The sequence below is a fragment of the Doryrhamphus excisus genome, chromosome 20 (genome assembly GCF_030265055.1).
Source record: "Doryrhamphus excisus isolate RoL2022-K1 chromosome 20, RoL_Dexc_1.0, whole genome shotgun sequence".
Classification (NCBI taxonomy): Eukaryota; Metazoa; Chordata; class Actinopteri; order Syngnathiformes; family Syngnathidae; genus Doryrhamphus; species Doryrhamphus excisus.
Window position 1 is genome coordinate 12,886,602 of NC_080485.1, and position 21,051 is coordinate 12,907,652.

General features: G+C 38.5%; 1 protein-coding gene across 1 annotated transcript in view; it reads left to right on the forward strand.

The window, feature by feature from the left end:
* The window catches only part of oprm1 (opioid receptor, mu 1), a 22,166-nt gene extending 6,869 nt beyond the window's left edge, over positions 1–15,297 (forward strand). Inside the window, exons 2-6 of the mRNA XM_058058998.1 lie at positions 6,765–7,114; positions 8,642–8,817; positions 10,252–10,430; positions 10,515–10,698; positions 11,996–15,297. Coding sequence (XP_057914981.1) covers positions 6,765–7,114; positions 8,642–8,817; positions 10,252–10,430; positions 10,515–10,698; positions 11,996–12,001 — 895 coding nt within the window. The 3' untranslated portion in view covers positions 12,002–15,297. The remainder of the gene's footprint in view (positions 1–6,764; positions 7,115–8,641; positions 8,818–10,251; positions 10,431–10,514; positions 10,699–11,995) is intronic.
* Positions 15,298–21,051: the final 5,754 nt, after the last annotated feature.

The window sequence follows — 21,051 nt, forward strand, 5'->3', positions numbered from 1 at the left end:
GAGTTTGCATGTTCTCCTCGTTCATGCGTGCGACTCCAAATTGTCCATAGGTATGAATGTGAGTGTGAATGGTTGTTTGTCTATATGTGCCCTGTGATTGGCTGGCCACCAGTCCCTCGTGAGGAAAAAGCGGTAGAAAATGAATGACTGAATAAATGAAAATGGGGCTGTACGGCGGGAGAGTGGTTAGCACACAGTCCCCACAGCTAGGAGATCCGAGTTCAATTCCACCCACGGCCATCTCTGTGTGGAGTTTGCATGTTCTCCCCGTTCATGCGTGGGTTTTCTCCAACATTCCAAAAACATGCTAGGATAATTAGCGACTCCAAATTGTCCATAGGTATGAATGTGAGTGTGAATGGTTGTTTGTCTATATGTGCCCTGTGATTGGCTGGCCACCAGTCCAGGGTGTATCCCGCCTCTCGCCCGAAGACAGCTGGGATAGGCTCCAGCACCCCTTTCCACCCTTGTGAGGATAAGCAGTAGAAAATGAATGATTGAATTTTTAGCATAATATACTGTATTTTCCGGACTAAAAAATGACACATAACCAAGCAGATTTAACAGTTAATATCTATAATTAGTTTATTTGTGATATGTTCTTTACACCAGGGGTTTTCAAAATCGAGATGCACGGTTGCTAAGCTAACTTTAGTTCTTTTTAAAAGGCAAAATGAAGTGATTTTTATTTCCTCCATTGAGACGGACAGTAGCCAGAGAAGCTGACCTCTTGGTATCAATTGGGGCATCACACACAGCTGATGCAAGGAATATACGTAATTCCGACCTTGTGGAGTGCTTTTTTACTCCTCTGTGGCCGTAACGTGTATAATGAATGACTATCGAGTTCCTTGAAGGGCCAATCAGATCCCACCTTGCTACTGTTGCTGGTTGTCCTTTCCTCAGCGTCTTGGTCCGTCAGCAACATCCAATGGATGTTCAAGGACACAAAAAGCAGGTAACTTAAATAGTGAGTCATTTTTTCCCAATTAGGACCACAAAGACTCAGCGAAAACATGTCATTGGCGAGGAGGACGACTACACGGCAAGATGCACTCTTGACGTCGATACAGGAAGGACACACTAACATTTGCTTACAAGCTTATTTTTAAGTCCCTCAAATTGTTATAGCGGGCGGCACGGCGGTCTAGTGGTTAGCGCGCAGACCTCACAGCTAGGAGACCAGGGTTTAATTCCACCCTCGGGCATCTCTGTGTGGAGTTTGCATGTTCTCCCCGTGCATGCGTGGGTTTTCTCCGGGTTCTCCGGTTTCCTCCCACATTCCAAAAACATGCTAGGTTAATTGACGACAAATTGTCCATAGGTATGAATGTGAGTGTGTATGGTTGTTTGTCTATATGTGCCCCCAGGGTGTACCCCGCCTCTCGCCCGAAGACAGCTGGGATAGGCTCCAGCACCCCCGCGACCCTCGTGAGGAAAAAGCGGTAGAAAAAAATGACACAGACACTCTGCTGTTTTTAGGAATCTACTGCACTTGTTAAAGTGCAGAGGAATTCTGCTATTTTTGAGGACCAACTGCTAGTCAAAGATCCTCTATATGACGTGAGTGATCTGCTGCTTTTAGGGAATGTACTGTAAGTACACTAGTTTAAAAAAAAATCTTATATGTCTCGTGCTGTGCTGTGCTGTTTTTAATGACATACGGCAAAAACATGAGTCAAAAGTATCCTGTTCTTGAGGAAACAAAAAAGCTAGTCCAGAATTGACGACTCCAAATTGTCCATAGGTATGAATGTGAGTGTGTATGGTTGTTTGTCTATATGTGCCCCCAGGGTGTACCCCGCCTCTCGCCCGAAGACAGCTGGGATAGGCTCCAGCACCCCCGCGACCCTCGTGAGGAAAAAGCGGTAGAAAATGAATGAATGAATGAATGAAATTGTTATAGCAGCTCTCGGATAGCATGCAACAACATATTTGTCACTCCTGACGCTCGACATTAAGAATCTAAATGATGACAGGACTCTTCACAAACAAAGGTTTTGCAGGATCCGACGCTGGACCAGACTAATTCCCTCTCCATACTCGAATTTCTTTTCTTTGGTGTCCACTCGTCCACTCATATGTGCACGCATGTGGGCGGATGATGGGTGTATAAGTGCCTTTTACAGCAGTTACCTTCCCTTTGCTCATGATAGATGAGCACCGGTGCGGCGCTAATGTGACGACAAATAACGTTTCACAATGTGATCAAGTGGCGGCATACGGGACATGTTCTAGTCAGGTGACTTTTTCATTGGATTTTTGCAGTATGAACACACTTTTTTCCTCCAAGTTATGTTCCCTCGAAATTGAATTCAACGGAACTTCAAGGGGTTGTTAGTTCACAGTCTGAATCCATCAGAGCCCCTCAGGGTGCATGGACAGTGTCACCGGATGGGACGGGGAGCGCAGCATCATAGCTGAGCATCATAAGCAGCAACAGCAGCAGCAGCACACGTTGTCCCGCTAATGACAAATGATGTTTAGTTTGAGCTGTATAACACCAGTCTATAAGATTAATGACCCCCGTGCTGCAAAACTGTTGTGCGTTCAGCTTTGTCGTTTGTTGAAATGACACAATTAACCGCCATCATCCGGCCCGGCTTCAAAAGGGAGTTTGAAAGCAAAAACGCAAAGACGCAGGAAATTAATCAGCGCAACAAAGAAAACGGAACAGCCTCCTGCTTTTTTTAACGGTTAATCTAAAAAGTCCAACGCCGCAAAAACCTGGAGGTGGATGATGTTAAACACGACAAACAAAACGTGAACCTACTTATGCAGAAACGCACTAAACTACACTAGTCAAAGATCGTTTATATGACAGGAGTGCTCTGCTGTTTTTCAGGATGGATTGCAAAAACACTACATACATTTTTAAGGACCCACTGCAACAAAAAAATGTATTTACAAACGGAACGATCTGCTGTTTTTAAAGAATGACTGCAAAAATACGAGCCAAAGATCCTCTGAGAGGAGTGATCTGCTTGTTTTAGGGAATTTCGTGTGAAAACACAAACAAACTAAAAACTCAGCCGTGATGTGTTGTTTTTAAGGACCAACGGCGAAAGATCCTCTAAACGACAGGAACAGTTTGCTCTTCTTACAGAAATAAAAAAAGCTAGTCAAAGATCCTCTAGATGACACAGACACTTTGCTGTTTTTAGGAATCTACTGCTGAATTCTGCTATTTTTGAGGACCAACTGCAAAAATGCTAGTCAAAGATCCTCTATATGACCTGAGTGATCTGCCGCTTTTAGGGAATGTACTGTAAGTACATTAGTTTTAAAAAACATCTTATTTGTCTAGTGCTGTGCTGTTTTTAATGACCTACAGCCAAAACACGAGTCAAAAGATCCTGTTCTTGAGGAAACAAAAAAGCTAGTCAAAGATCCTCTAGATGACACAGACACTCTGCTGTTTTTAGGAATCTACTGCAATTGTTAAAGTGCAGAGGAATTCTGCTGTTTTTGAGGACCAACTGCAAAAAGGCTAGTCAAAGATCCTCTATATGACCTGAGTGATCTGCTGCTTTTAGGGAATGTATTGTAAGTACACTAGTTTAAAAAAAAAACATCTTATATGTCTAGTTCTGTGCTGTGCTGTTTTTAATGACCTCCGGCAAAAACACGAGTCAAAAGATCCTGTTCTTTCGGAAACAAAAAAGCTAGTCAAAGATCCTCTAGATGACACAGACACTCAGCTGTTTTTAGGAATCTACTGCACTTGTTAAAGTGCAGAGGAATTCTGCTATTTTTGAGGACCAACTGCAAAAAGGCTAGTCAAAGATCCTCTATATGCCCGAAGTGATCTGCTGGTTTTAGAGAATGTATTGTAAATACACTAGTTAAAAAAACATCTTATACGTCTAGTGCTGTGCTGTTTTTAATGACCTATGGCAAAAATATGAGTCAAAAGATCCTCTGTACGACAGGAGCGCTTTGCTGTTTTTGAGGAAATAAAGAAAGCTAGTCAAAGATCCTCTACACGACACAGACACTCTGCTGTTTTTAGGAATCTACTGCACTTCAAAGTCCCTCAAATGACAGAGGAGTTCTGTGGTTTTTGAGGATCTACTGTGCTGCTATTTTTAAGGATCGACAACAAAAATGTTACTCAAAGATTCTCCATTCAACAGACAGCAAAAACGTTTATCAACAGTCCTCTATATGACAAGAGTGCTTGCTGCTTTTAAGGACCTACAGCAAAAAAAGATCATCTCTACAACAGGAGCACTCCATTTCTTCGAAAGAACTAATGCAAAATGTGAGTCAAAGATCCTCTATGTGACAGGAACACTGCTGTTTTTGAGGAGCTACTACAAAAATGTTAGTTGTTCTGTTCTTAAAGTACCGCAAAAAAAAACCTACCAGTAGTCAAAGATCCTCTAAATGACACGAGAGTGCTTGCTATTGGAAGTTTTTTTTCGAAGTGATACGAATAGTTGAAAATTTGAGAAAGAGAGCGACTGAAAAGAAAAAAAACAGACATTGTGTTCCAAAAGACAACTGACAGGAGACAGATGTGAGCTCCAGGGTGTTGAAAACAAGCGCACCTTGTGCTTTGTGACTCACGGTTGGTGTGTAATATCGCAGCGTGAACGGAGATGGAAGGCGAATAGGAACTAGGAGATAGGAGATAGGAAATAGGATCTGATAGTGAGGCGTCAAGGGTGCGGTGGAGATGAACGCTCATTAAAGGCGTAACTGGCGGGGGCGTATGTACCAAGACGCAAAGCCACTTTTTTTTTTTTTTAACAACGCTATCACAGTCAATATGGACGCCTGCAGCCGCGCGGCTCCCTCGTCAAATCAAGTTGACGAATAACAAACACGCAAGCTGTCTCGTTAATTAGAATTTAATGAACAAACATGTCATCCGAGCTTGTTAAGAGGATTTGGGATTACTGAGGAATTAAAAAATAAAGTGAAGCGGGACAATCTTGATGTCATGACAGCAAACTCTTCACGAGTCTTTTTTTTTTTGGTTCAAATTTAAAAAAGAAGATAAAACTTGTCTTATATAGGATCTTTGACTATCACTTTTGTACTACATCCTAGGAAACATGGAGTTCTCCTGTCATATAGAGGATCTTTGACGACCATTTTTGCAGTAGCGCCTCAAAAGCAGCAGTGTTCCTGTCACATAGAGGATCTCTGACTCACATTTTGCAGTAGCTCTATAAAAAACAGTAGAGTGCTCCTGTTATATAGAGGATCTTTGACTGGCTTTTTTGTTGTGGGTGCTTAAAAACAGCAGTGTTCCTGTCACATAAAGGATCTCTGACTCACATTTTGCAGTGGCTCTGTAAAAACAGTAGAGTGCTCCTGTTATATAGAGGATCTTTGACTGGCTTTTTTGTTGTGGGTGCTTAAAAACAGCAAGCAACGTTTTTGCAGTATATTGCAACATAACATAACAGCATATCACTCCCGTCTTTGACTAGTATTTTTGCAGTGGGTCCTTTAAAACAGCTGAACATTCTTTATATACAGGATCTTTAACTAGTTTTTTGGTAGTGGATCCCTCTGTCATGTACAAGATCTTTGACTAGTGTTTTTGCAGTAGCTCTTTTTTGTAAAGATGATCTTTGACTGCTGATTTTAAGAACCCACTGCAAAAGTTGCCAGAGATCCTTAAAAAATGCAGACCGCTCCTACAGAGTAGTGGAACTTTGACTAGTATTTTGGCAATAGTACAAAAAACAGCAGATGCCCCTGTCATATACAGGATCTTTGACTACCATTTTTGCAGTAGCGTCTCAAAAACAGCGGTGTTCCTGTCACATAAAGGATCTCTGGCTCACATTTTGCAGTAGCTCTATAAAAACAGTAGAGTGCTCCTGTTATATAGAGGATCTTTGACTGGCTTTTTTGCTGTGGGTGCTTAAAAACAGCAAGCACTCTCGTATATACTGCGCTTTTGCAGTATATTACATAACATAACAGCATATCACTCCCGTCTTTGACTAGTATTTTTGCAGTGGGTCCTTTAAAACAGCTGAACATTCTTTATATACAGGATCTTTAACTAGTTTTTCCTCTGTCATGTACAAGATCTTTGACTAGTGCTTTTGCAGTAGCTCTTTTTTGTAAAGATGATCTTTGACTGATGATTTTAAGAACCTTATTCAAAAGCGCTACAGCAACTCTGATATACAGAGGATCTTGGACTAGCGCCTCCTAATAAATAAATACTTCAAAGCACTCTTATATAGGGGATCTTTGACTAACATTTTTGCAGTAGGTACCTAAAAACAGCAGATCACTTTCATATCAGGGATCTTTAACTAGGGTTTTTGCAGTAGATCCCTAAAAAAACAGCAACACATCCTTGTCATATGCAGGATCTTTGACTAGCACTTTTGCCATAGATCCTTAAAACAGGAGTGTGCTTGTTGTATAGACAATCTTTGACTGCTGATTTTAAGAACCCACTGCAAAAGTTGCCCAAGATCCTTAAAAACTGCAGACCACTCTTACCGAGTAGTGGAACTTTGACTAGTGTTTTGGCAGTAAATCCACAAAAAACAGCAGATGCCCTTATCATATACAGGATCTTTGACTGGTGCATTTGCAGTAGGTCCTTAAAAACAGCAGAATCTTTGACTGCTAACTTTAAGAAACCATCGCAAGTACGTTACACCCCTCCTGTAGTATAGAGGATCACTGATTCCCTAAAAACAGCAGATCACTCCTGTTATATAGAGGATCTTTGATAATAAAATGACCGGTCTCGTTGGTCTCATCCTTGTGTGCGAGGTCAGGTACACCAAGATGAAGACGGCCACCAACATCTACATCTTCAATCTGGCGCTGGCAGACGCCCTGGTCACCAGCACGCTGCCCTTCCAGAGCGTCAACTACCTGATGGGGACGTGGCCCTTCGGGGACATCCTGTGCAAGATGGTGATGTCCATCGACTACTACAACATGTTCACCTCCATCTTCACGCTCACCACCATGAGCATCGACCGCTACGTGGCCGTCTGCCACCCGGTCAAGGCCCTGGACTTCAGGACGCCGCGCAACGCCAAGATTGTCAACGTCTGCAACTGGATCCTGTCGTCCGCCATCGGTCTGCCCGTCATGTTCATGGCCTCCACCGCCGTCACACGTAAGTCATCTTTAAAAACAGCACTCTTGCCATATATAGAGGATCTTTGAGTAGCCTATTTGCAGTTGGACCTTAAAAACAGCGTTCCGATCATATTTAGGATGTTTGACTTGGGTTTTTACATTTAGATTACTCTTGAAATAACGGTTTTACGGTAGGTCTCCTTTAACTAGCATTTTTAGTCACGTGTAAGTCTTCTTAAAAAGAGCATATTGCTGTTGTCATATAAAGAATCTTTGAGTAGTGTTTTTGTATTAGGTTCTTAAAAACAGCAGAACAGTCATGTCTTGTGGAGGGTTTTTGACTAATGGCTTCTTGAAAACAATCAAGCCCTCTTGTCACATTGAGAGGTTCTCAAAAACAGCAGAGCGCTTCTGTCATGTAGAGAGGTTCTCAAACACAGCAGAGCACTCCTGCCTTGTAGAGAGGTTCTCAAAAACAGCAAAGGGCTCCTACCTTGTAGAGAGGATCTTAAAAACAGCAAAGGGCTGCTGTAATGTATACAAGTTCTCAAAAACAGCAGAGCGCTCCTGTCATGTAGAGACGTTCTCAAAAACAGCAAAGGGCTCCTGTGATGTAGAGAGGTTCTCAAAAACAGCAAAGGGTTCCTGTCATATAGAGAGGTTTTCAAAACAGCAGAGCACTCCTGTCATATAGAGAGGTTCTCAAAAACAGCAAAGGGCTCCTGTCATGTAGGGAGGTTCTCAAAAACAGCAGAGCGCTCCTGTCATGTAGAGAGGTTCTCAAAAACAGCAGAGCGCTCCTTTTATGTAAAGGATCTTTGGCCAACATTGTTCCCCATTAGATCCCTCATAGCAGCATGCTTCTTGTCATATAATGGATCTTTGACTCGCGTTACGTCCTTCAAAGAGCAGAATGAGAAAAAGTGATAATGAGGAGCTTTGGCTTGTGTGGTTTTTTTCAGTATGCCCTTTCAGTATAACACAACACAATTATGAAGAGAATATTTCATTAGCAGCGCCTGTACAAACATAGAAATTAAAGCCACTCTATACGACTTATCATATAGCTGCATCGTCATGCTTATTGCTGCCAATGTGAGCGGATGTAAAATGCGTTAAAAGTGTAAAACAAAGTATTTACTGCTTCCACCAAATGAAAGGCTAGAAAACGTCCTGCCGACTCCTATGAATGCACATATTGTCTCGGAACAAGCTCAGCTTAACAGCAGAGGTAATGGAAAGAAAATTGCCAATTAAATTAGCCAAGCGTGATCCCACTTCTATTTGGGTTAGAGTGAGAGATTTACTGACATCGGGACTTTATAGACGCGGAATGCCACTAAACTTCCATGGCTGGGCTGCACGTTTAAATGGCTGACATTTATGTCCTCGGGTATAAACATTCATTTTGTATGGATTTATCCAAATGTTTGTTATTGTGGTGTGAAGTAGTCTAATACTGCACTGCATGATGCTAATAGAGATAAACTATTGGCCTTTTTAAGCAAATCTTCTATTGGATTGCATTTGAGGTGTGTGTGTTTGTGTGTTTTTATCTGCACAGCCTCCAGCATTGTTGACTGCAAGCTGATTTTCCCCCACCCCTCCTGGTACTGGGACACCATGTTGAAGATCAGCGTCTTCATCTTTGCCTTCATCATGCCCGTCCTCATCATCACCGTGTGCTACGGCCTCATGATCCTGCGCCTGAAAAGCGTCCGCATGCTGTCGGGTTCGCAGGTTCGTCAGCTAAATTTACTCTACGCCACTCCTAGTCAACACTCTTGTCACGTAGAGGATCTCTGACGAGTCCATATAAAGCCCTGCTTTACAGCAACATCTGAATAATGCATATGATTGGCTGTGAACTGCTAAGTGGTTGTAATTTGGCAACATTTCAACATCAGGCTGAGTGAATGTCTGCCAAAAAAATAAAACGCAACAGAGGTCAAATCAGCTGCAGCGTAAAGGAGGTGGCTGACTTTTATTGATTGAATAAATAAATAATTGAGCCGTAATTATGACTAAAGCAATATTCCACTTCATGAGGATTTACAGCAGGGAGCGGCGGGCAAACTTTTTGACTGGCGGGAAGCCAGACTCCATATTTTACACGTAGCAGTCCACTTGGAATTATTGTATCTGTAAAAGTGTCATGCAATCTGCTATATGTGCACTTTGGGATCATTTATTTGATGTAAAGTGCATTATAAATTTATTATAATAATACATTTATTATTATTTTATATTATTTGTTATTATTATTTTATACTTATACTTATTATTATTATTATTATTATTCATTCATTCATTTTCTACCGCTTTTCCTCACAAGGGTTGCGGGGGTGCTGGAGCCTATCCCAGCAGTCTTTGGGCTAATTATAACAATAATAATTGTTATAATTAGCATTATATAATAATAATAATAATTGTTGATAATAATAATTGTTGATAATAATAATAATAATAATAATAATAATAATAATAATAATAATAATAATAATAATTGTTATTTCATATTATATATCCGGGTGGCAACCCCTCCCCTATAGATTATTATTATTATTATAATTGTTATTATTATTATCGTCACTATTATTATTTTTTTATTATTATTATTATTATTATAACCCCTATTATAACCCCTCCCCTATCGATTATTATTATTATTTTATATATTATTATTATTAATAATAATATTATTATTATAATAATCGTTATTATTATTGTTATTATAATTATTATTATTATTATTATTATTAGCATCATTGTTATTATTTTATTATTATTTTATTATTAACAATTTTATAATTAGTATTATTATCATTATCGTCATTATTATTATTTTATATTTATTATTATTATTATTATTATTATTATTATTATTATTATTATTATTATTATTATTATTATTATTATTATTATTATTATTATTATTATTATTATTATTATTATTATTATTATGTGCTTGTGTGCCTTTTTTGCAGCTACTTTAACATGATGCTAGCTTGTATGTTTAAATAAAATACTTTGGAAAGAACAGGCGGGCCGTATTCCAACACTTGGCGGGCCGGTTGTGGCCCCTGGGCCGTAGTTTGCCCACCCCTGATTTACAGTGTTAGCACACAAATGGTAAATCCAAGACTGTCATGACGAGTCATTTTCCCCCGCCAGGAGAAAGACAGGAACCTTCGTCGGATCACGCGCATGGTCCTGGTGGTGGTGGCGGTCTTCATCGTGTGCTGGACGCCCATCCACATCTTCGTCATCATCACCGCCCTCATCAACATCCCCAGCTCCACCCTGCAGACCATCACCTGGCACTTCTGCATCGCCCTGGGCTACACCAACAGGTAGCGGAGCTAGCCATCCAGCTACAAGTAACACTAGTAATTGCTATACACCTAACATACCCCATCTACGCCCCCCCCTTGCAGTAGTCTGAACCCGGTTCTCTACGGCTACTTGGATGAGAACTTCAAGCGTTGTTTCCGGGAGTTCTGCTCATCCAGCCCTTCGCTGCTGGAGCTCCAGAATTCGTCGCGGGTCGGAGCGGCGAGACGTAAGGCGCCGCCACGTGAGCGCAACAGCACGCAGACGGCAGAACGGTCCAATCAACAGGTGTGTGTGTCCTAATGCGACTTTTAAAATCACCACGGTGATTTTGAATAAAATAAAATAAAATAAAATAAAATAAAATAAAATAAAATAAAATAAAATAAAATAAAATAAAATAAAATAAAATAAAATAAAATAAAATAAAATAAAATAAAATAAAATAAAATAAAATAAAATAAAATAAAATAAAATAAAATAAAATAAAATAAAATAAAATAAAATAAAATAAAATAAAATTAAATTAAATTAAATTAAATTAAATTAAATTAAATTAAATTAAATTAAATTAAATTAAATTAAATTCCACCCTCGGGCATCTCTGTGTGGAGTTTGCATGTTCTCCCTGTGCATGCGTGGGTTTTCTCCGGGTATTCCGGTTTCCTCCCACATTCCAAAAACATGCTAGGTTAATTGACGACTCCAAATTGTCCATAGGTATGAATGTGAGTGTGAATGGTTGTTTGTCTATATGTACCCTGTGATTGGCTGGCCACCAGCCCAGGGTGTACCCCGCCTCTCGCCCGAAGACAGCTGGGATAGGCTCCAGCACCCCCCGCGACCCTCGTGAGGAAAAGCGGTAGAAAATGAATGAATGAAAATTAAAATTAAAATTAAAATTAAAATTAAAATTAAAATTAAAATTAAAATTAAAATTAAAATTAAAATTAAAATTAAAATTAAAATTAAAATTAAAATTAAAATTAAAATTAAAATTAAAATTAAAATTAAAATTAACACCTCCGCAACCTGGAAGGCCGACAAGGAATATGATTGGAATTGTAATGCTTGGAATTTTCTTGAAAATTAAAATTAAAATTAAAATTAAAATTAAAATTAAAATTAAAATTAAAATTAAAATTAAAATTAAAATTAAAATTAAAATTAAAATTAAAATTAAAATTAAAATTAAAATTAAAATTAAAATTAAAATTAAAATTAAAATTAAAATTAAAATCACCATGGTAAGGAAACATTGCTCCATGTTGCTGAAGGGCTCCCCCTATGGGTGCCAAATGGCATTGTGACATCGGCTATGAAATGTTTGTATGTCTTCTACTCCTAAACCGTTGCACATAATAGGGTGCGCTTTTGCCATAATATGCATCGCTGCCGTGTTCTTTGTGCTATTATTTTTCTTACGCATACACTACATGGTGGCGCTGTTATTAATCCCCTCACTGTTAGCTTGACTTGAAATTTTCACACAAGTAGCTGCAAAACAAGTTCTCGACATCTGCATTACACGTACGCTAGCATGTCTGTGAGCTTCTTCTTTGTGTTCCTTGTGGTCTCCGTGCAGGTATGACTAGCCGTGGAGGAGTCGTACGTTGACTCTCGCCGCGTCGCCAACGATGATCTCAACTCGGAACTCACACAAGTCACCACGGGGCTCTAAAATCGCTTTACACGTGCTCGAACTAGGATTTGTCGGAGGGGGATGCTAAAGCCGTCGTCATTCGCCAAAAGGGTGGAGGCGGTGCCGACGAAATGTGCATTCATGTTCATTAGTCGTGCAAATTGTGATTAAAGTGATCTCAACCAGCCATTGTAACAGACAGAAACATAGCAAACAAAAGACATGTATTATCTTTAAATGAGTGTAGCTTCTATAGGAACTATTGTACAACTTAATCCTGTCCAATTCAAGAACTGTATACAAAAAGTCATCTTCATTTTAAAATAATGCTGTTCTGGTCCAGTCCTGCAGGGGGATTTATCTACTGGTTCCTGTGGGTTATTTCCCCATTTGGCCCCAATGCATGTGTATTGTAACATGAAAAAGCAGACATAAATAACTTTGAACCAGATATGCACCAAAATATCGCCGTTTTTACCTTCGCCCCTGCACCAAGCTGCTAGAAAATGTCCCAAATTTTTTGTTTTTGTGCAGCGGTGTTACCGAACTGACTCTGATCAAAACTGAATAACTCACTTGTTGTTTTTTTTATTTTTTAACTTGGCTATGTAATCTGTACACCATATTGTTAAATGACCGCAAGCTTGTGCAAATGCTATGTGTGACACGATAAACACACACGTGTTGTATCGACTTTCTCTGTAAAGCATGTTTGCAAACCGTGCCCGGACCTTCTGACGACAGACATGAAGCAGATCTGCACGGTCTCTCAAATCCACTTTTGAAGAACGAAGGCAAAAGGCAGCTGTGCTGGTCGCACCGGACTTTATTTAAAAGCAGACGCATTAGCGTGTGTTTGCACAGTGCAGCCGGCGTATACGTTACGACAAAGAGCGTGATTAACTGCGGCCATTACGGAGGGTGGGGGAGTGCACACGGGTGGATTTTAAAATATGTCACACACACACACACACATATACAGGATTGTATGTACAGTATTTGTGTCGTAGCTGTTGGGATTGCTTGTGATTGTCTTGTATGCTATGCTTTATATTCATACAAAAATGCACACACACACAAAAAAATTATTAAAATGAAAAGGTCAGCACATTTATCGGGCGAGAAACATTATTTCATTTTTTTTTAAAGGTAGTAAAACCATGTGATTGCTCCCAGCCAATCACAGGGGAATGCTAATATAATAATGGAAAATGAGCGTAAATCAAACTTTACCCAGATTTTTTCCGACCATGGCCACAAATGGAAATGTGAAAGGGTGTGGGAGCCATTTTTATACGTTTTATTTTGTAAAAAGGCTATGAAAATAAGACATAAAATTTAAAAAAATTGTGTTAGCTTTGTGTTATACATGGCAGAGTGTGATTATTCATCTTTTTACTCAGTTTTTTTTTCCCATTGTTGATATTGTTGTTGTTTTTTTGTTTACTTTAATTTCTAAAATGTGCCACAGGCCAATAAAAAACAAGCCGCAGGTTGTAGTTTGGACACCCCTGATGTAAATCTTTTTTTTTTTATTACACATTATAATAAAAAAATGTATAATAGAAATATACACAAAAAAAGATATATAAAGATGTATAAATAAATATTTTAAACTGAAAATAATTATAAATATAATGTAAAAAAGTACAACTAAATCTCAAAAACGCAAATTAAAAAACTATTGTCATATTTTCCGCAGTTTAGAATTTGTAATTATTTTATGTAACCAAGCAAAATGTATGCATTTATTAGTGCAATAATTAATTCCATAACACACAATTAATCAGTAGTATTTAAATCTGGTAAATAATTCTAAATGTACAGTATGACTATGCACTGTTTAAAAAAACAAAGTACAGGAAACTCATTAAAAAAAGACATTTTTAAAAATACTACAGTTTTTCTGGAGTTCATATTTGAAATGTTTAATTATGATTTTTTTTTAATGTAGTTTAGCAACTGTACACCAGCCTTCAATTGCGGTACTTATGCAATATTTAAAAGGTATATACAGTATATATATATATATATATATATATATTTATTTCTAAAAGGACATTGTAGCTGTATGACAGTGTAAAGTCAGCTGGGATAGGCTCCAGCTAGGACCTAAATGAGGATAAGCGGCATACAAAAAGGCAAAAAAAGGACGGATGGTTGTGTTTGAAGACGTTCCACTTTACTACATTTACCTGGAATAAGGGGGTTATTTTTAAAGAATCTTTGTGCTGAGGTCCCACTCTGTTGCCATGGTGAAAAATGATGATCTATTGTGATCTATTGTGATCTATTGTGAACATTGCATCAAAGAAGCCAAAGCAAAGGTGGTTCACGATATTATATAACATAACATAGTGTGCCTTTTTAAGTGGTTTTTTTTTTCACACTCAGTCCTTGCCGGCTGCCTTTTAATACACGATATACGGTGTGCTTGTATTTTTATTTTATTTTTTTTTTTTACAAAGTTTATGCTTCACTTTGCTATTCCACATACAGTTTTTGCCCCCTTCCCAATTTGTTCTGCATGTTAGTCACATTCAATGTTTCAGATCATCAAACAACTTTCATTATTAGCCACTGGCAACACAACTGAACACAAAAAGCATTTTTTATATGGAACTTTTATTAGCAAAACCTACATGGGCTTTGTTGTGGGGGTCTTTTGTGACCTTTTGGATGAGTGGTCGTTGTGCTCTTGGGGTCATTTGGGTTGGCCTGCCACTCCTGGGAAGGTTCGCCACTGTTCCATGTTTACACCATTTGTCTCCAGTGTCTCTCACTGTGGTTTGCTGGAGTCCCAAAGCTTTACAAATGGCTTTATAACCTTTGCCACATTGGTAGTTCGCAATTAATCTCAGTTAAGTTATATTTTAAACCGGGGGGCAATCACTTTTCCCACACAAGGACATGTAAGTTAGGATTTTTTTTTTAACTTATTAATTATTATTATAATATTTAAATTTGCTTGTTGATCTGAAACATTTAATCTGATAAACATGAAAAATGTGTTTTTTCACACCACAAAGTGATCTCGTTCTTCATTTTTCAAAATAAACTACACCATTAAATTTGTAATATATGATGATGATGATGATGATGGGCCATCATTGTGAAATCATTGTGCTGTGGTCTCCAAAGTCTGTAAAAAGCTTCACTAAACTGTATTTTTGTTACTATTATTGTTGTTATTTTGATGAACATTGTGCTTGTTGTCTTAATATGTATACAGTTCAACTATATTAAAGCTGTGAAAAAACATTTTAAAATTTCATTTCAATAAAAACATGAAAAAGTGTCACACAGCAGAATTTCACCCCCTCCAAAAATGGAAAAAGTGACAATACCATTTTTCCTTTCATTAGAAATGTAATTACCATAATTTCTGGTGTATAAGCCACACCCACTAAAATTAGAGCGAGAAAAACAAATGTGTACATATCAGCTGCACATGTCCATATCATAAAATGAAATATTGTGACGTGCAAGTCTCAAGATTTGACAGGAAGTCATTACTCAATAGAACAGTCTGACTTTATCGTGGAAAGAACGCTAAAATCATCACGCAGCAACTTAACACTCAAACGGTAGCTAAGACAACAGAACATTTTGACTTTATCTTGGAAAGAACGCTAAAATCATCACGCAGCAACTTAACACTCAAACGGTAGCCAAGACAATAGAACAGTGATTTTATCTTCAAAAGAACGCTAAAATCATCACGCAGCAACTTAACACTCAAACGGTAGCCAAGACAATAGAACAGTGATTTTATCTTCAAAAGAACGCTAAAATCATCACGCAGCAACTTAACACTCAAACGGTAGCTAAGACAATAGAACAGTCTGGCTTTATCTTCAAAAGAACGCTAAAATCATCACGCAGCAACTTAACACTCAAACGGTACCGAAGACAATAGAACAGTCTGACTTTATCTTCGAAAAAATGCTAAAATCATCACGCAGCAACTTACCACTCAAACAGTAGCTAAGACAATGGAACAGTCTGATTTTATCTTCGAAAAAATTCTAAAATCATCACACAGCAACTTAACACTCAAACGGTAGCCAAGACAATAGAACAGTGATTTTATCTTCAAAAGAACGCTAAAATCATCACGCAGCAACTTAACACTCAAACGGTAGCCAAGACAATAGAACAGTGATTTTATCTTCAAAAGAACGCTAAAACCATCACGCAGCAACTTAACACTCAAACGGTAGGTAAGACAACAGAACAGTCTGACTTTATCTTCGAAAGAACGCTAAAATCATCACGCAGCAACTTAACACTGAAACGGTAGCGAAGACAATAGAACAGTCTGACTTCGAAAGAACGCTAAAATCATCACGCAGCAACTTAACACTCAAACAGTAGCTAAGAAATATACAATACAAGTACCAATACGAATTATTTTAAAAAGGCATCCCATCATACATTTCATCGGCCATGGCTGCTGAGGTGCTGCAATGATTCATTCATCCACCAGAGGGAGCCTGGTGTTCAAATTTTAACAGATCATGCATGTGGCGCCCCCTAGAGTTTGTGGCCCAATACTAAAACCACCACTGGATATGAGTAGTCAGCTGTTTTTAAATATCGCCAACAAAGATCATCTATTTGACAGGAGTTCTCTGCTGTTTTTATATTGAAAATCGGTATAGATTTTATTTAATTATTTGGTTTTTTTGTTTTTTAATGGGTTTGAGTTTAAGAATAAAAGTCAAATTTTATGTCATGTTGTATATTATTTTTGCAAAAACAGCTTTTGTAACGGATCCCATTAGATTATGCAAATGTAGTTTTCCGACGAGTGTGTTTCGCAACACGAGACATTTCAAAAGCATGTTGCATAACATGGTGCTAACACCTGGGAATAAATTTATCCCAAGTGCTGGTTGGATGTGTCCAATTTCCTGCATGGCGTGCGAGGAGAGTGCACGGCGGGCTTTTATGCACATCAGTACAATCGTGAAATGGCTTCTAATCCAATGGAGACCGAGGATGTACAGGATGATTGGCACCACCGTGTCATCTTTTGCTTTCTTGCTCATGAAATAAAAAAAAAAACCCTCGTGCGTCCTTGTCTTCCATTACTGAGTCACAAAGAGCCTCTTTGTCCTCTGCACTCACAAAACAACAAATGAGAAAAGGGTCTTGTGGTAGATGTTGGCAACCTGCATCCGTCTGAGTGCACACTGCATCATAGCTCGAATCCCGGCTCCAATAATATGCTCATGGCTTTTAGGATTTCTGTCTACATCATCAACACAACACACTGCTACGACGCCGCTAACTTGGACTTTTATGAATGGTTGTCATTAAAAAAGGTCAGAAAGTAGTAGTAGTAGAAGAAGAATGGAAGAAATACAACCCTTTTAAACTGGTGTAATCGCTGTGTAATCATGTTTTAATCTGTCACAACTGGTCAGAACCGGTTTGAAACCATGTCAACTGGTTTGAGCCTGTCTGAGTTGGTCAGAACTGTGTTTGAAGTAGCCTAAACTGATTTAGCCATTTAAACCATGGTCAAAACCATCTTTGATCAAGTGTAAACCGGTTTCAATCTGTCTAAAGTGGTCAGAACCCGGTTTGAACCTGTCTGAGTTGGTCAAAACTGTGTTTGAAGAAGCCTAACCTGGTTTGAAACCGTTTACACCATGGTCAAAAACATCTTTGATCAAGTGTAAACCGGTTTCAATCAGTCTAAAGTGGTCAGAACAGGTTTGAACTGGTCATAACTGTGTTTGAAGTACCCTAAACTGGTTTGAAGCCGTTTAAACCATGGTCAAAACCATCTTTGATCAAGTGTAAACCGGTTTCAATCGGTCTAAAGTGGTCAGAACAGGTTTGAACTGGTCATAACTGTGTTTGAAGTAGCCTAAACTGGTTTGAAGCCGTTTAACCCATGGTCAAAACCATTTTTGATCAAGTGTAAACCGGTTTCAATCTGTCTAAAGTGGTCAGAACAGGTTTGAGCTGGTCATAACTATGTTTGATCAAGGGTAAACCGGTTTCAATCGGTCTAAAGTGGTCAGAACTGTGTTCGAACCTGTATACGATTATCAGAACCGGTTTGAACTGGTTATAACTGTGTTTGAAGTAGCCTAAACTAGTTTGAAGCCGTTTAAACTATGTTAAACTGGTGAAAACTGTATGTCAACTGGTCAGAATCGGTTTGAACTGGTCAAAACCATGTTTGATCACATGTAAACCAGTTTCAAATAGGTCTAAAGTGGTCAAAACCGTGTTTGAACCTGTATAAGATGGTCAGAACAGGTTTGAACTGGTCATAACTGTGTTTGAAGTAGCCTAAACTGGTTTGAAGCCGTTTAAACCACATGAAACTGGTGAAAACTGTGTGTCAACTGGTCAGAACCGGTCTAAACTGGTCAGGACAATGTTTGATCATATGTAAACCGGTTTCAATCGGTCTAAAGTGGCCAGAACCTTGTTTGAACCTGTATAAGATGGTCAGAATTGGTTTGAACTGGTCAAAACCGGGTTTGAACCACTCTAAAATGGTTTGAACCGGATAAAAACTTTATATTTCAGCAGCGCTCTGCTGTTTTTGCGGATATTCTATTAAAAGGCTAGTCAAAGATCCTCTATATGACAGGATCCTTTGTTATTCTTCATTCAAACTGAGGCTTAAAAATCTCAATATCAAGAGCGGTTGACTCATTTTTACACTTGCGTGACAGATAACAATGTTTACCGTGAAAACGTTGGCTGGTGATAGTTTGACACTGGAACGGATGAACAGTGTTTACATTAAAAGCAGTGGGATTGGACAAATATTGGACAATGTTGTCATGCATGTAAGAAAAAACAAAACAAAAAATAACAGGACATTTTGACCAGATGAAGCTCAATGCTGCAGGAAATAACATTTTACTTTCGGGTCATTCCGTCCTTCATATTTTTATTTCCAAATTCCAGCTCCTCTCTTCAGAGAAATTGTTCGCTTTCGAAAAAGGAGATTTGCTTGATCTTTTCCGCTCTCTTCAAGTGCATTTGCTGAGGTCACCTGAAGTAGACAAACATCCATAAAGCTCAGGTTTCATCCACGGGAGTGGATTTGTATCTGCAAAGCACCTCACTCGTCACTATGGCAACAGCATCAATGCCACTATTTCTATCCCTTACTACATCTACAAATCACTTACAGTAATTGCTAGATAGTACTGCAATAGACCACATCTTTAACGAGTACTACATTGTACTCCACCAAGTATTTCTACTGAATTTAAAAGGGAAAAAAAAGACCACTGTGGTGTACAGCACAACACGACACCCGTGTGCATCCATCTGGCACCTCTTTAGGAAACGTGCCGTCTCCCACATGGAGATGTACTCTTCAGCGTGGTAAATATGTTTCCCCACAATCTCCCGCACGCAATTACACGCTCGGGAGGCCTCATCCACGGCCGAGCCACAGCAGACGAGAGTCTCCTTCACGCTGGGAACAGTGGTGGATCCAATCTCTTCTACAGCGTCATTTCATACTTGTGGAAAAGGCCACAAAAAGTCATAAAACTTTGTCTACTTTTAGGCTTACACGCTTCTTGGCTTTAATCGGTTTTGGCCATACAAAACCAGATAAAAGTACATGACAAAAATGTGTATTTATTGGTCATTTGAAGTTGGCTTATACTATGTAACAAGTTGGACAGATAGCTAGCTACCTTGAAAAAATAAATCGGTAATGTTGACACTGGTATCATTGCAACCATCTAGTATGCGAATGTTTGCATGCTAGCAATGCTAACATGCTATGGTTGGCATGCTAACACCTAGCATAGTAGCGTGCATCTACTATGCTAATGTTAACATTGCTAGCATACGAAATCAAATTCACGAAAATATCCAAAAATTCTAGTATGATGTTAGCATGTTAACACCTATCATAATAGCGTGCATCTAAGAAAATGGCTAAAATGATAGTATGCTAAAATTATCATGCTAGCAATTTTAAGGTGCTAAAATTAGCATGCTAGCAATGCTAACATGCTAAAATTATCATGCTAGCAATGCTAATGTGCTAAGATTAGTATACTAGCAATGCTAACGTGCTAAAATTAGCATGCTCACAATATTAACATGCTAATATTAGCATGCTAGCAATGCCAAGATGTTAAAATTATCATGCTAGCAATGCTAATGTTCTATGGTTAGCATGCTAACACCTAGCATAGTAGTGTGTACCTACCATGCTAATGTTAGCATTGCTAGCATACTAGTTCAAATTCACAAAAATATCCAAAAATTCTAGTATGATAATGTTATCATGTTAACACCTATCATAATAGTGTGTATCTATGAAAACAGCTAAAACAATAGTATGCTAAAATGAGCATGCTAGCAATGTTAAGGTGCTAAAATGAGCATGCTAACAATGTTAAGGTGCTAAAATTAGCATGCTAGTAATGCTAATGTGCTAAAATTAGCATCCTATCAATGCTAACGTGCTAAAATTAGCATGCTAGCAATGCTAAAGTGCTAAAATTAGCCATCTAGCAATGCTAACGTGATAAAATTAGCATGCTAGCAACGCTAATGTGTTAAAACGAGCATGCTAGCAATGCTAACATGCTAAAATTAGCATGCTAACACCTAGCATTATAGTGCTTACCTATGAAAATGACCTAACATTCCTACAAACCACAAAATGAATACAAATAGCATACTACCCATGATCAAATACAGAGTAGAAACCTAAGGTGAGGCCACCGTGAGCGTAGATTCTCGTCTTAGGGTGTAAGCCCCGCCTACAGGATTATACTGTGTTCCCAAACTCACCAGGAGGTGATCAGACTTTTACAACAAAGTATCTGAAAAAGGAAACAAAAGGTAAGAACACAAATGTTTTTCAGTTGATCAAAAATAGTTGGGTCCAATTAGTACCCGGATCCCTTTTTTAAAAAAAATATTAGTAAAAGTGAATTATGCTCCTATTTTTTATTGTTGTCGTCTTAATGAGGAAGCTGTATTAACAT